The 15,138-nt window shown below is 55.1% G+C and overlaps 1 protein-coding gene across 8 annotated transcripts in view; it reads right to left on the reverse strand.

Moving 5' to 3' along the window:
- The window catches only part of NEURL1 (neuralized E3 ubiquitin protein ligase 1), a 76,988-nt gene that overhangs the window by 9,722 nt on the left and 52,128 nt on the right, over positions 1-15,138 (reverse strand). For 6 of the 8 annotated variants that reach the window (XM_045803037.2, XM_087862738.1, XM_087862737.1 and 3 more), the window contains 2 exons: positions 10,084-10,325; positions 9,339-9,660 (listed from right to left, as the gene is read on the reverse strand). In XM_045803037.2, the coding sequence (XP_045658993.1) occupies positions 9,339-9,660; positions 10,084-10,325 (564 nt within the window). The other 2 variants (XM_087862735.1, XM_087862736.1) reach the window with 2 other exon arrangements.

Below are 15,138 nucleotides of genomic sequence, written 5' to 3' on the forward strand. Positions count from 1 at the left end.
CATTTGGGAGTTTTTAGTAACCCAAATCCATATACTGGTAGGCAGAATACAAGCACAGTTAAGTATAAGGATTTTGAAGTCCTCAGCCTGGGTTCAAATCCTGGTTGCACCATTTCCTGGTCATGTCACCTTAGATAAATAGCTTAACCTCCCTGGGCCTCTCTTCTTCAGCCGTGAAATCAGCATTTACTAAGATGAATAAAATCTGCGTTCTAATACTCCGCTCAGAAGGGAGGCTGTGAAGTCCAAATGCGGTAAGCTACAGAGGGCACCTAGGAGAGTAATAATCACGAGGTTAATATGAGCCTCTGTTATTGTTTACACGCCCCAGGGCTCAGAAGAAAGTGCATGGGCTCTGGGGGGATACAGGCCTGGGTTTAAATGCCCAAGCCAGCACTTGAATCAACTTTCCTCCCAGCCTCAGGTCACTCAGCTAGAGAATGGGGGTAATCACAACTGTATTGTGATGATGACGTGGGGGTCGGAGGCAGGGTAGGGAGCCCCTGGGACCTAGGTACTTGATAACTTCAGACACCGGTGCCTACTCAGGTTGTTTGTCAACAACAGGTCCCCTGCACCAGGCAACGAACATTCTGCACCTGATTGTAGGACTTCACACCCGTCATGAATGACATCAGGAGAAGCTACAACGTGGAGATTAGAGGAGAAAGAAGAGAAGGAAGGAGAAACAGCAGGGGGTAGGGAGAGAGGAGGAGGGGCAGAAAAATGACCCCTTTGGCCTTGCTTGAAATCTTGAAGGAGTTGGGAGAAAAGGTACAGGAGATGCTGGGAAACAGCTAAAAATGGAATCCCCGGGGCCAGTGCCCAGCCCAAGTATGTCCTCTCCCAGCCAGGCCGCCCCTCAGGGTCAGCAGCAGCCGCAGGCCGCCAGCAAGCTCCAAAATAACCATCCCCTCGGTGTCCCCGGAAATAGACGACACTGGAGACGGAGGGGCCGGGCAGGGTGCCCTGTGCAGAAGGGGCAGCAGAGGTCAGAGCTGACCGAAAGCCAGGAAGGATCCAGGCCCCCAAAGCCACGGGAGAGTGCCCTGGGACCAACCCCAGCCCAGCGTCACAGCTTGGAGAAAGGGCAGAGGGCAACCTGTAACCCCAAGCAATGGGGCGGCCCAATCGGAAGCAACAAGCTCTACCATCCGGGCCTGGGACACACGGCTGCCACTTTGGAGGTGTTCATGCTGGGACCCGGAGTGGGGAGTGGCACAAGGCCACAGGAGACGCTGCTCAGCTGGCTCCCCTCTCAGTGTCCCCTCTTTCGGGAAGGAATTTGTCAGTCTTCAGCTCCTGGCCCGGGGCGGGGGTGGGGGGGCACACCCGCGGAACAGATCCTTTGCGCCAGGGCAGAAACCAGGCCCCACAAGGGCAGCGAGGCCAGGGCACGGGTTTCCTCCCATCAAGGTAGTACTCGGGTCACCCACTCACTGACCCGCTGTGTGCCCAGGCCTCGGCAGTGGCTAGAGAGGAGAAGCCAGCACCTGGGCCCCAAGAAGCCAGTAGGCTGTGGGGGGGTCAAAGCTTGGAGGCATGAAAATATTTGAATGTAATTTCCTTACAAAATTCTTAATGCCTCTAGAGGAAATCCATCTCTCTGCCAAGTTCTCACCCAGCCTTGCCTAGAATGCCCCTGGGGACAAGGAGCTCACCACATTCCAAAGCTATCTGTCTGCTATCTCTGAACAACTATAACTGTTAGAAAAGCTGTCCTTGCACGGATCCAGAGGGGACCCACATCCACCCCTTGACGCCCCCTCTGAGCCTTCTCTTCTTTAGGGTAAATGTCCCTTTTGGGATCATGCTCTCCGACAGAGGCTGAGGTCCCCGTCCTGTTTCACAGTGAGTCAGAGACAGCCTCTTGGAAGAAACAAGATTTGACCTGGGCCCTGAAGGACAAGAGAGTTTGGACTGACAGACAGAAGTGAGAGGCACTCAGTGGGAAAACTGCACTAGCAAATTCCCGGAGAACAATCTGAGCAAGGCCAGGGGGAGAAAGGAAAGGAAGGGATGGGAGGAGAGGAGGGTCCAGACTGAGGGCAACGGGGCCAGCTCTGGCCAGGGACCCACTGGGCCCTTCCACATGTTGCCAGCCAGTGCAGGGCAACCAAGGCAGGGCCTGGGCACTGGTGCCGAGGCCCTCGGGGGCAAGCAAGGGGCTCCTTTGAAGCAGAGCTTGCCATCAGCCCGAGTCTTGTTGGTTTAGATTCTTACATCCGGAACGCTGGCTAATCTTTAGCCATGGGTTGGCCCGCGGCAGCAGGCCGGCTAGCGAGCACCTGCCGGCCGCTGTTTGGAAGGCGTTGCTGGCCCATTTACTGTCTCCATAAACATCCTCCTGTTGGTCAGCACCTGGCATGGGGCAGGGGAAGGAGCCCCAAGGGTGGGGACATGGCTTGGACGGGTAAGGGATTTCTCCACCCCTCTGGGCAGCACCCTGGAAACCCACACCCACCTCCACCCTCTCCATATAAACCCAACCACAGGAAAGCTAGGAGAAACAAATACTTTGTGAGGCTCATGGAGGGAAGGGTAGAATGTCCCAGAAATACTTGGAGTCACAGACTCCAAGATTTTTGGAATCTTCAAGACAGAGAATCTTAGACATATAGATTCTTAGACTCATCTGGTCTTGTGGTTCTCAAACTTTTTTTTTTAAGCTGTTAAATCCTTTTGTCCAACAGAACCAAAAGCTCTGGTTGAAGTCCAAGAGGAGGCCACAGAGCTGCCAACTCAGCTGCCTCAAAGATGCCTCTGGAACCCCAGTGTTCCAAGGAACCCAGCCGGAGAACCATAGATCTTGTTCCAAGAAACAATTTAGACAGCATGGTTTCAATTTCACCCAGATACAGGGACTTGGTTTCAAGGCTTCCTCTTCTAAGGAGAGGACTGGCTTGGGAGTTGTCTATTTGGTGGGATTTTTAAATTAAGTATTCCCTTTTAACCTACGAACAGCAGCCCTTGCCATTTGTGTAAACACTTTTACACATCCATGAGCCTCACAGACTCTGAGAGGTAAATGGCACATGTATAATTATGTCCAAATGACAGATGGGGCAGTTGGGGCACAGAGAGGCTGGAAGGCTTGCTCACAGCTACTGAGTCATGTCAAGTCTTGATTCAATCAAGTCTCCTGCTTCTGAAATGAGGGCTTTGTCCCCAATACCACAAGGCCCCAGCTCCTCTGCTATACACGCCCTGCCCTGGGCCCCCCAGCTCTCTCTAAGCTCCTCAAAACTGTGTCTTGAGCCAAAGAGATACTAGGTGGAAAATCTGAAACTGCCATTTCTGGATATTAGAAACAGTCTAATATTGCTAATCATATATGATTGCACTTTTCATATATTCATTCTGGTTAAAACAAAACAAAACCAAAAAACCAGAGTGCACTATGAACAAAAGAACCAGACGAAGCCCTCAGGCGCCTTCAGAGAACCATGAAGCAGGCCGACTCACCGCTGAAGCAGATTGCTGGGCACCCCCCACTTCCCCGGCCAGCACTGCTGGGGCTCTGGTGACCTATCTGTGCCCAGCATGTGCAGCTGATCCCTGACGCCCTGAGCTCTCACGAGCTCCACCCTGGAAGATGTAGGACGGCCAACTCCCCACCCTGGGGAGGTACCCAGACTTAGCAGGAGGACCAGGTAGACTCCTATTTAGAAAATCTAGGAAGTAATATAGCCCACGCTCCTGGGCCCAAGGCCCAGTTCTCCCAAGCTGTGTGACCTTGGGCAAGTTATCAGACCTCTCTGAACCTGTTTCCTTATCTGCGAAATGGGTACAATAATAACTTTCTTTATGATATATATAAAGGATTTAAGCTATCTTCTTAAGGAGCAGGACAGTACGTGACGCGGAACCACTGGTGCCACCTAGACCTCCACGTGCCTCAGGTGATCAGGAGCAAGGAAGGTCATGGGAACAGGAGGGGTCAGGGAAGGCTTCCTGGTGGAGGGGAGGGCTTGGTGTTGAACTCTGATATCATTAGCAGAATTGGTGTCTCTGAGGCAGGAGGAACAACAAAATTTTATTTTAATGAAGAAGAAATGAAAACTATCGAAAAGGAAGAAATCGTCATCAGCATCCTCAGCCCTTTCCCCCAGCCCCAGAGCATCGCTCGGCCTCCTTAAACTAATATTTGCCTCTCAGCCCCTGGCAGCCACAGCTGAAGGTAAATATTGGTTTAGCCTGGGAAGCGGAAACCCCAGATGGCAGTGCGGTCCTCTGCCGGCCAGCACGGTTCACACTCCTCGTGCCGCCGGGCCGAGCCACACCCTGAACGGGAGACCTGACCCAGGGCCTTATCTCCAGAGTGGACCCAGGCTCCTCACTGCAGGGAAGCCAGGCTGGCCCACCAGCCCACACCCGCTAAGCAGCAGCCTGCCTCTCCGAAAGCCGCCCTCCCCGAGGGTCTCCATACGTCTCCCTCCTCAGGAGGCAAGGCTATTATCAGGGCTGGGGAACCTCTGCCCAGGTTGGGATGAAGCAGAATGCCATGAGCCCTTGGGAGCCCACCCTCAGTGGCCCCCTAATGCCCTCCTGAGCTCAGCCACAGCCATTCTGATGTGGTGATGTCTTCTCACACTGACCTGACGCCCAGTTCAGCCTGGGAGATGGGAATCCCAGGCCCAGCCTGGCTTCTGACTAGCTGCGAGAATTTGGGCAGGCCCTCTCCCATCTCTGGGCCACATCTTCTCCTTTGGAAAGACTTGACAGCACAGAAGCCACCAGAAACTTTCTGCTTTCATGGCTCTCTCCCCTGTGGTGCCTGCACACACCCCCACCTGTACACACCTCCTTCTCCCCAAGTCACCTACCACCTCTTCACTTTGCTCCCTCCCTTGAAAGTTCTGTTCCCTGACGGCTGATTTCCCACTTTCGTGCCTATGCACACCCTTCGTGTCCGGCCCGAACTGTTCCTCCCCAGTCAGTCCCTTCGTTTCACCTTGTTTGGCTCCTGACTCGAAACTCATCTCCTACAGAAAGTCCTGGATTGCTCCCCAGCTGTACCACCCCCGACACACGGTCTTACTCTTCAGCCACATTTCCTGTAGAATTGGATTTAGGTCTCCTCCGAGCAGTTAGATGGTGTGTCCCCCAAAATAAACATTCTTCAAGGAGGGGGCTGGGTTTTCCATTCTTGTGTCCCCCCCGCCCCCGCACAGTACCTAGGCTGTGCTGGGCACACAGGGGTATCAAGAGACCCTATAGGTGAAGCCTTGGCTCACCAGCTTTCTTCCGGGACCCACAGAGCTGCTCTTCCCGAGCCAACGTTTCTGAAAGGAGCACGGAGACCTTGAAGAACTGGGAGAGGAGCTTATCTCTCCAAGTATTAATCACCCCATAAAACTTGTGTTTATTTGGTTGCTGGCATGTCCCTCTTCCTGGAGGTAGGAAGCTGTTATTCTTGGAAATACCAGCCCAGGCTTGGGCCAGGGCACCCCGAGGCAAGAGGTGACCTCCTGAACTCCAGCAGATCAGGGACCCTGGAAGGCACAAGGCAGGCCTGCAGGGGCCACGGTGTGGGCGCCAGTGGGCCTGGCTTATGTAAGGGCAGTGGGGGGTGGGATGGGGCACCCCCCTGGAGCTGTCACTCAGGGACAGACCCCAGCCCCTGCCTGCACTCTCTCAGGAGAGACAGCCAAACAGTCCATGGCCTGACTTGCACATCTGCTAGGTGCAGGTACCTCAGGATATCTCTGATCTGAAGAACAGGTTTGGAGAGTTTGGGCCATGGGTCCCAGAGACAAGAAGGAAGGGAGGGGTCAGGCCTAGCAGGAAGTCCCTAAAGATGAGACACTGGTTTGGGGGGCAATCGCCTCAGGAAAGAAAGCCCATCTTCAGTGTTGCCAAGGCAAAGAGCGACCTCTCAGGGGATGGAGAAAGTCAAAGCTGGCTGAGGAGGGAGCGCAGGGAAAGCCAAAGGCACTGGGGGGGTCCGAGCCACGGTGGTGGGAGGCTGGGGGGTTGGCAGTGAGGAGGACAGGGACGGAGACTGACCCTGGGACTATATAGGGCAGTAAGTGCATCCCAGAGGGGAGGCCACCGAATGAGGGCATAGAGCAGTGTGCCTACCTCTGAAAATATCTTGGATGAATATCTCTTGTTTTTACACAAAAAAGAAATCATTTTAGGAAGAACAAAACAAAGAGATAGTTTAATCTGCTAATTGAATTCAGGGGCCATCATCAGTGTTTGAAAACACCCAGGGATTACGGTGATTTACAGCTCAGACAGGGATCTGCTGGGGCCTCGGCCTTACCCGAGGTACAGAGAGGAGCCTGCTGAAAGAGCCACACGCAACTGAAAATACTGGGTGAAAACCCATTTATAGTCCAAGAGGGGTAACAGGGCCGGGCCTGGTGAGACCTCCTGGGCTGTGCCCCAGCAGATCACTCTCCAGGCCACTCTCTAGGCCCCTGAGGTTTGGAAGCCCCATCTCACCTGCCATGTCCCCTTCACCACCCCCTCTCCAGCCCTTCCTGGAACTTCTAGGCCCAGCCTCAGCCCCCTTCTCCAAGACACCTTCCTGGACTCCATCCTCCCTCACTGACCTCCACCTCCTCTGACCGACTGCCTCCTTCCATACTTAAACGCACTGGAGCTTTATTGGGGAAGGGACCGCTTCTGGCATCAGAACACCCAGGTCAAATCCCAGCCCTGCCACATCCCCACATGGGCAAGCCAAGCTTTCCATGGTCTCAATTTTCTCCCTGACAAATGGGGATGACAAACACTCTGTCCAGAGCCAGCTGTGGGGTTAAATGAGATAGCTGGATGGAAACCATCTCAGCAGATGGAAAGGATCTATGACCACAGCACTAAACAATTTACTGTCTTCTCCTGGGTTATGCCCCGATTGAGTCTGGAGTGCTGGCTTTGTCTCCCTAATCTCGCAGTGAGGCTGTGCTGTCTGCGAGCAAGGCTGGGTCTACCCCACTCCCCACCGCTTTCCTTCATCTAACAAGTTCCACCCTTCCCTCCACTCTTCCCTGCCGAGCCCCCATAAACACAAGGTTCTCCTCTGGAGAGAAATCCAGCAGGGAAAGACATGGATTCACCCTCAAAGCCTTCCCCGATTTGTGCAAGGCCTATGGATGGACCAAAACTCAGCCAGTGCCTCAGCGCTGAGAAAAACACAGGCATCATGCGGTGGGACACAAGAAACAGAGAAGAGAACTCAGCTCCGGAAGGCTTCAGGGAGGAGGTGGCTTTTGAGCTGGGCCTTAATGCCAGAGTGGGATTTTTGACCTTTGGGGACTGTAGGAAAAGGCATTCTTTGCTAGGAAAGGGGAAAGAAGGAATGCTGCCCCTATTTCCTTACCCCCCTCCCAACAAGACTACACCTTTTTTTTAAGAGCTGGGACACTTCTGTCTCCCACCACGGGGCCCAGCCCTGGGCTAAGTCATAGTATTCACGACCTCTTCACAAACGCAGGCTTTGGAACTCCAGGGCCTGGAAGAGCGAGGCCCTAGGATATCAGCGCAGCCGGAAGGTGCTCACTCGAATCTTGGGTTAAGCTTCTCCCTCTCCGGGGTGGGTGGGGACGACCGACGGTTGTTGAGTACCTACTAGATGCCAGCTGCCTCGCGTAACCCGGCTCCTAAAGCCTTCAGAAGAACCCTGAGACCAGTTACTATTACCTACCCCTGCTTCACAGATAAGGAAACTGAGGCCCTGCAGCTAGTGCAGGGGGGGCCAGGAGCCACCTGGGTCAGTCTGACTCTATAGCCCAGAGGCATAACCACCGCCCTTTCTGCCTCCAGCAGGTAAGGCCCCGCATAAGTACCCATTTCACAGAGTGAAAGGAAAGCAGATCCTTCTCGGGCAGCCTGGGCTCCCTTCCTCACTTACTAAGACTTGGAAGAGCCTGCTTGCTTTCAGGCTCTTAACTTACCCACGTGAATGTAGAAACACTGTTACTGAGTTGAAAAACAGAAAGTTCCCAAACTATTAATTAATAAAAACAGCCTCCTGATGTTTGGAAGTCAACAGAAAGGCTTCTGACAATTACTCATTTGTTTTTACTTTCACTGTCTTTTTTACTCAAATGAAGGTGTTTTGAAAAGAGCTTCACTGTTTCTTGGCTCTGAAGCCAGAAAGGAACGAAAAAAAAGAAAAAAGAAAAAAGAAAAAAAAAAAAGGTTTTCCACTGCGCCCATGGTGGTTTTCTCCGCAGGGAGGGGGGCAGGGATGGGAGCTGGGAACGGCAAGCACAGGCTGAGCGCTGACTGAGCGGGGCGCTTTACTTACAGCCTCTTGAATTTCCCTTCATCTTCCCACCAACCCATTTCATAGATGGGAAAGCTGAGGCTTCTGCCAGCTCTGCCTGGAGACACAGCCACTTCGCCCATGAGCCGATGTGTACCCAGAGTCTCTGTAGGCGCGCACACACACACACTTGCCAACACATGCACAAGCGAGCAAGCTGAGAACGATCCCAGAGTGGGACTTAGGTGACCTGGATTCTAGTCCCACCTCAGCCACCAACTCAGTGTGTGACCCTAGGAAGCCCGAGACCCTCCAAGGCCCCTTCCAGCCCTGGCACTTTAGAGTCACATGTGCCCTCACCAGGAAGCCTGGCACCTAAGCACCCCAGGCTGCCTTCTGATGCTCCTCCTTACCTCCTCCAGGATGAATGCCCTCTCATTCCCCTGAAGCCGCCCTACTCACACTGGGCACCCAGAGGCAGCCAGAAAAGTCTTAGCCACCCTAGAGCCTTCGGCTCTCCCTCTTACCCTTTCACTCACATCCTGCAGGAAGTATTAGGATGGGGATGGGCCTCCTGGGGGGCTGCAGAGCCCAGGGGTCAGGGGTTCATTGGGACTGTGTGATGGCTCCCCCACTCACCTGCTGCACCTCGGGCCAATGACTCAACCTCCCTGAGCTTCAGTCTCGCCTCCACGGACCCACTAACGGAGTCTGCCTCCCGGGTGGCTATGAGAGCAGCAAGAACGAAGTGCCCGGCCCGTGCTAAGTCCTCACTACGCTGTAGGTTTTGATGATTAACATTCATTACTTCCTGGAGGTGGAGGGTCTGTGAGGCTGCCGTTTAGGATGACGATTACGCGCTGCTCAGAGGCACAACCCGAGGGCCCTTGGACGGCAGGAATCTCACCCAGGAGCCCCTCGCCCCAGCTGTGGGCGTGAAGGACGAGGGCGCTCTGCAGGGCATGCGAAGGCTCCCCCGAGCTGTCCCCGCGTTCCCTTGGCCCGGGGGCCCTGCCACTGGGGAAGGGGTCCCCATGCCTGATGAGATGGAGCAGCCAGACCCCGGGGATCCCGGAGGCGTGTCTGCACCTCAGGGGCGCAGGGAGCGCGCACTCACCCAGCAGCTGGACGGCCCGCGTGAGGCCGTAGACGTCCACCAGGGCCCAGAGCGGGTCGGCCGTGCGGACCCCGTTGAAGAACAGCATGGCAGCTGAGTCGTTGATGCGGTAGAACACACGGCCCTTCTTGTCCACCCAGAAAGCGATGATGTTGCCCTCGTTGGCAAACTCCTCGGGCAGCGCCTTGGCCCAGAAGCCGCTCTGGGCCACCAGGTCAGGGCAGGCGTACTTGGGCAGCGAGTCGGGGTGGATGCGGGACGGGTCCTTGCTCGTGAAGCCCAGCCGCAGCGCCCCGCTCCAGCAGCACTGCTTCTTGGTGATCTGGATGGGAAAAGAGGGCCTCAGAAGGAACCCCCTGCCCCGCCCGGCCTCTCCTCTCCCCCGCCGGGGCCCGACAGGGAGGGGGTGCGTCCTTCCCAGTAGACCGCCCCCGGCAGACTTCCCCCGGGGAGTCACACCGCCCAGCCGGCCTCCTCTCTCTCTCCTCTGGGAGCCTTCCCACTGTCTGCTGACCCTTTGTGGTCCCCCTGGCCACACCCCTCCCCCAGTCCTTCTGTGCCCCACGGGGAAGGTTGAGGAAGGAGAAGGAAGAGGGAAGAGCACGAGGAGGGGTGAGGAAGAGCAGAAGTGGCAGCACAGAGGAAGAGAAGGGCTGGGTGCTACAAGGGCCGGAACAGAAGGCAGTGCTGGGCGAGAGGGCTCAGGGGCCCAGGAGAGGCGCAGAGAGCAGGGAGGGGGGCCCACCTTCAGCCTGACTTGCTCATAGATGAGCACCGGGCGGTTGCTGAAGGTGATGGCATTGCAGAAGCTGGCCTGCCTCTTGACGGCCTTGTGGCTGAGGTCCATGAGGATCTGGGAGCCCTTGGTGTGCGGGTGGAAGAGGAGTGGTGTGGCCGGGAGTCCCCCGCCGGGCAGCGCCGGAGGGCAGTGCTTCTGCTTGTGGTGGCATCGGTGAGAGGTGACAGGGAAGGGGCCCCCGATGGAGTCTGCAAAGGAACAAACCTCCATGTCGAGAGTGCGACAGAGACCCCCAGAGCGGCGGTGGGGGGGGCACAGAAGTTGCCCACGGCCCAGGACGTCCCCCATCATCGCAACGCACCCACTGGCACCTTTTGGCACCATCTTCCTGCTACCATCTCTTGCTATTGCCGCCTTCACCACCTACCACCGTGTGGCATCCATCACCTTCGGCCCTGGTCCTCTACCCATCACCTCCCACCACCAACTACCAGCTACCGCTACTCACCAGTATTTCCCACCATCTACCTCCCACCTCCCACCTTTGTGATAAATCAGCATTTACTACCAATATCCACCACCATGCCCTGCCACTCATTTATTTTATTCAATAAATATTCATTATGCATCTACTGAATACCAAGCCCCGTCCTAGGCACTGGACATACAGGCATGAAACATACATGGATCCTTTCTCACAACAGTCCAGGAAAGGAAATAGGATATACACAGGAATCACGATAAGAATGGCAGGCAGTGATTAGTGCCGAAAGGACAGAACGGCAGCTCACTTCTCAGGAAGGCCTCCTGGAAGAGCGGAGAAGGAGGAGAGGGCAGGGGAGCTGGTGACAAGGCTGAGCCGCAGTGAACACGTGACCTTGGAGCCGCCCTGGAGACCCGCAGGGTGGGTGGGCCCCAGGACCTGGCCGCTTCCCTCCTTCTGGGCCATCCCCCTCCACCCCAGGCCGCCTCCCTGCTTCGCACCGCCCATGCCCACAACATCTTGCACACAGGTGGGCCTCTGCACCCAGGCTTCCTAACGGAACTCGGGTCGCCTCAGGAACCTCTGGCCAGGGAGGCAAGCTGCTTTCTTCTGCAGAGAGCTCTACCATACCCCAAAATGGGACAGAGTACAGCACAGGGCGTGGTCCAGGGGAAGGCACGTTACAAGCATGTGAGGTTGGTGTCCAGGAGCAAGGGCAGAGAGAGGAAAGAAGACGGCCGAGGTGTCAGGTGGTTTGTGTCTGTCACTAATGGCTGTGTGACCTTAGGGAAGTCATTTCCCTGCCCCGGCACAACGGGTAGCTGGAGCTCTAAGCCATGTATCCGCAGCACTGGTGGTGTTAATGTAGTCTTGGCAGCTGGGAACAAGGAGAGATGTTCATTTCTTCCCCAAGATCTGTGTCCTGTCCATCAGGAAGGGCAGCCCCTGCCCTATGCCATCAACTTGAGGAAAGAGAGACATGGAGGCTGGGGAAGATGGCGGTAGGGAAGTAGAAAACCACAGAATGTGACAGAGGCCTTCTAGGATGTGTCAAAGTTTGGTTCCTCCAAGGCAGTGATTTAATAATGCAGAAAGCTCAGTCAGCACCAGGCCTGCTCAGAAGTCTTCTACTCCCTAAAGACGAGGAGAGCTTTCCAGAAAGGAGAGGAAGACAGGAAGGGAGGAGAGATGGAGAGAGGAGTGTCCTGAGCTGCAAAGACCCAGACTTTGGCCCAGGCCATGTTTGCATCACTTTGCATCTTTGCTTCCTTCTTCCCAAAGGGCCCCCGACAGCAGTGTCCATGGTCCATGGCCAGCCAGACAGCCTGTGCGTGGGAGGCGGGGTTGGAACAGGAGCAGCTCCCCTTGCTCTCACTAAAGAGAACAGACTGGAATCACAGAACAGTGCTCAAGGCCTTTAAAGCCACCAAGAAATGAAGGCTGGGACTGCTCAGAGGAGACCCAGTCAGTCTGGGAAGGACACCAGAAGAGGCTGGTGGCCCCTGGATGGTGCAGAGCAGGGGAGATCATTCCAGGGAAGGGGACGGTTGGGATGAAGGGCAAAGCGTGGCCACAAGTAACCTACAGGTGGCCTGCCTGGGAGAGGTGCCCTTTGGGATCAAACCAGCCTCAGGCACAGGTTGACTGCTGGTCTCAAAAAATATCGGCTGGGTAAATGGATTAGAGGTTGTGGTACAGCTATACAATGGAATATCACTCGTCAGTAAACAAGGGACGAACTACCGATGTGAGTGGCAACATGGATGAATTTCAAAATAATTATGCTGAGTGAAATAAGCCAGTTTTTAAAAAATAAGCAAACACAATCCATGGAGTAACTGCAGGGCCTCTGTTCCATTTAACACCCACCCCCCCGGCCTACACCCTGTCCCATTTGTCCCCATCTAGGAAATGCACGCTAAGGGCTAGTGATAACAAGTAGACTGGAGGTCACCTGGGGTGGTGGGGGAGAGGGAGGGATTGCCAAGGGGCACAAGGGAATGCTTGGGAAGATGGGTATGTTCACCATTGGAATCGTGGTGAGGATTTCACGGGTGTATACACATGTAAAAGGCCACCCAGCTCTACACTCTAAACACGTGTGCGGAGCGTATGTCGATACACCTCCATAAAGCAGCTCTTTAAACCTGCTGAGTCCAGCAGCTGATTACAGCCTCTCCCATGGGACTCCTCCCCAACCTCCTTCGGAATCCATGGGCCAACGGCAGGACCTCAGCTTCCTTCGAAATGCTTCTTCTCCTTCCCACCCATCCTGGCTGGGGTCCTAGGCTCCTGCATAAAGACCCAGAAAATGCTGGCTCTGGGCAAATATGGTGGAGATTCCCAGAGGCCAGAGACCCAGGTCCTGGGAGAACCATTCCCCCAGGCCTCCCTTCCATGAGGCAGGGTTTGGGGTGGGCAAGGGTAACACAGGCCCAGCCGCCCTGGCTGACAGCAGAACAGATGGAGAAGGAAGGTTATGGAAACCCTGGACCCTGGGGACACAATGAGCACCCAGACATGTGGCCTCAAAAAGGCACATTCATCGACACACACATACACTTGTGGGCACATGCAGGGACTCCAGACCTGAGGAAACCTAGACTTACCCCTTCCCTACCCCTTGGGCCAGGCATCACACATTTACACACGTACCATGCACACACACATATTCATGTCCACAGGGATGAACGAAACAGCAGCATAAGACACACGCCCAGCACACATGGGCCATCCACATCTAATAATAACGGCAGCCATTTCTGGATGCCCGGCCCTGAGCGGGGAGTTGACATACACTTACCGGTTTCAGCCTCACAGCAAACTCTAATAGGGAGGACGGACATCACTAGCCCATATGACTGATGAAGGATCTGAGCGTCAGAGACATGGAGTGGCTTGCCCACAGTCACCCAGCTGGCACCGAGAGGCTCCAGCAGTCGAACGCAGGCAGTCCAGTGGCAAGGCCTGTGGCTTAGCCATGAAGCGTTAATCGCCAAGACAGCATGGGTCTGGTGTGCTGGACACATTCTTTCAAATGCACATTAAAATATACTCACGACTGGTAATATACGGGGGAGCACGTTCCTCCATGTGCCACGTAAAACCATTCCGAGTAGCACACGGGGGGAGACGCGGCATTCTGCTAACACTGCTTTCAGGATACACGTGTGTAGGCCACCAACACACAGAAACACAGACCATGTTGCCTACGTTGCCCTCCTACACGGCCGGCTATAAAACGTGCCACGTGCACACAAGGCACCCCACTCTGCGATCACCATGAACGAGCTATGGGGAACCTCGAAACCACGCCGAGTGAAAGAAGCCAGCCTCAAAGGCTACCTACGCTCGGATGCCGTTTGTAGGACATTCTGGAACAGGCAAAACTACAGAGCTCAGAAGATCTGTGGGTACCGGAGTTTGGGGAAGAGAAAGACACAGGGGCACAAAGGGAGTTTTTATGGTGCTGGAAATGTTCTATATCTTAACTGTGGCAGTGCTCACACAACTTGCACATTTGTCAGAACTCCCCAAACTATACACTTTAAAAGGATGAGTTTTACGGTCTACAAATAATACCTCAAAAGCAACAACAACTAACAAATCAGGTCTCCCCTGAGATGGAGGAAAGGGAGGCTGGAAGCTCTGACCACCACAGCCCCCATCAACCCACGGCAGGCAGTGCCGAGGATGTGGACCCCGAAGCCTGGCTGGGCCTGCCACTCTCAGCCTCAAGCCTCTGAAATGGATATGAGAGGAGCATTTTGGCCGCTACAAAGTACCTTCACTGACTCCTGGACTCAAAATCCCGCGCCTGCCTCTTCCTGCCCACGTGTGGCTCCCGAGGCTGTCCCCAGAGCCGTCCTCAGCCCCTTCTCTCTGCACTCAGCTCTGAGTAATCAACGCCCACCGAGCCACCTCTGTGGAGATGATGTGAAAACCCTCTCTGGCCTGCTGGGTATCTCGAAGTGACCATGGTCTCCTGCCACTTGGCAGGCCCCCAGCTGAACTCCTGACCCTAGCCCACCAACTCTCCATGTTCCCGGACCCCAGTGGAATCTTGGAGCACCCCACATTCAACCAGCCAATCCCACCTGAGAACTAGACATCCCTGGGCTCTGCCCGCTCCCGTCCTCCCTGCCCTCAAGGCCCTGGCCCGGCCTCATCACTTCTCTGTAAACAAGGGCCAGGGCCACCAGTAACAGCCACGAAGGCCCTCCCTGCATGCCTCCAGGGGGCGCCATTCACACAGACTACAAGAGGAAGAGTGCCCCCTCAGGCATCCAACATGGTGGTCCTTGCCAGGGTGTTTGCTACCTCCCCAACCCCTGCTGTCCTTGCCCGCCACATTCCTGCTCCGCCTCAGCTGGCATTATTGTCTGGGGAAAGGAAGGAGAGAAAGCAGAATGAGAATCAACCCTGAGCACAGTTCTGGTATCAAGGGCCAGAGGGGCAGCTGGGGGCAAGGCTTCTTCCCTACACCATCCAAAAGGGCTCCCTCTCTGCACTTCAACAGACACTATGACCTTTAAGGTCTCCATTCTATGGACAAGTTACGATTCAGACTGGTTAAC

This window comes from Ursus americanus, chromosome 6 (assembly GCF_024610735.1).
Source record: "Ursus americanus isolate L20-20 chromosome 6, mUrsAme1.1.p, whole genome shotgun sequence".
NCBI classification, from domain to species: Eukaryota; Metazoa; Chordata; class Mammalia; order Carnivora; family Ursidae; genus Ursus; species Ursus americanus.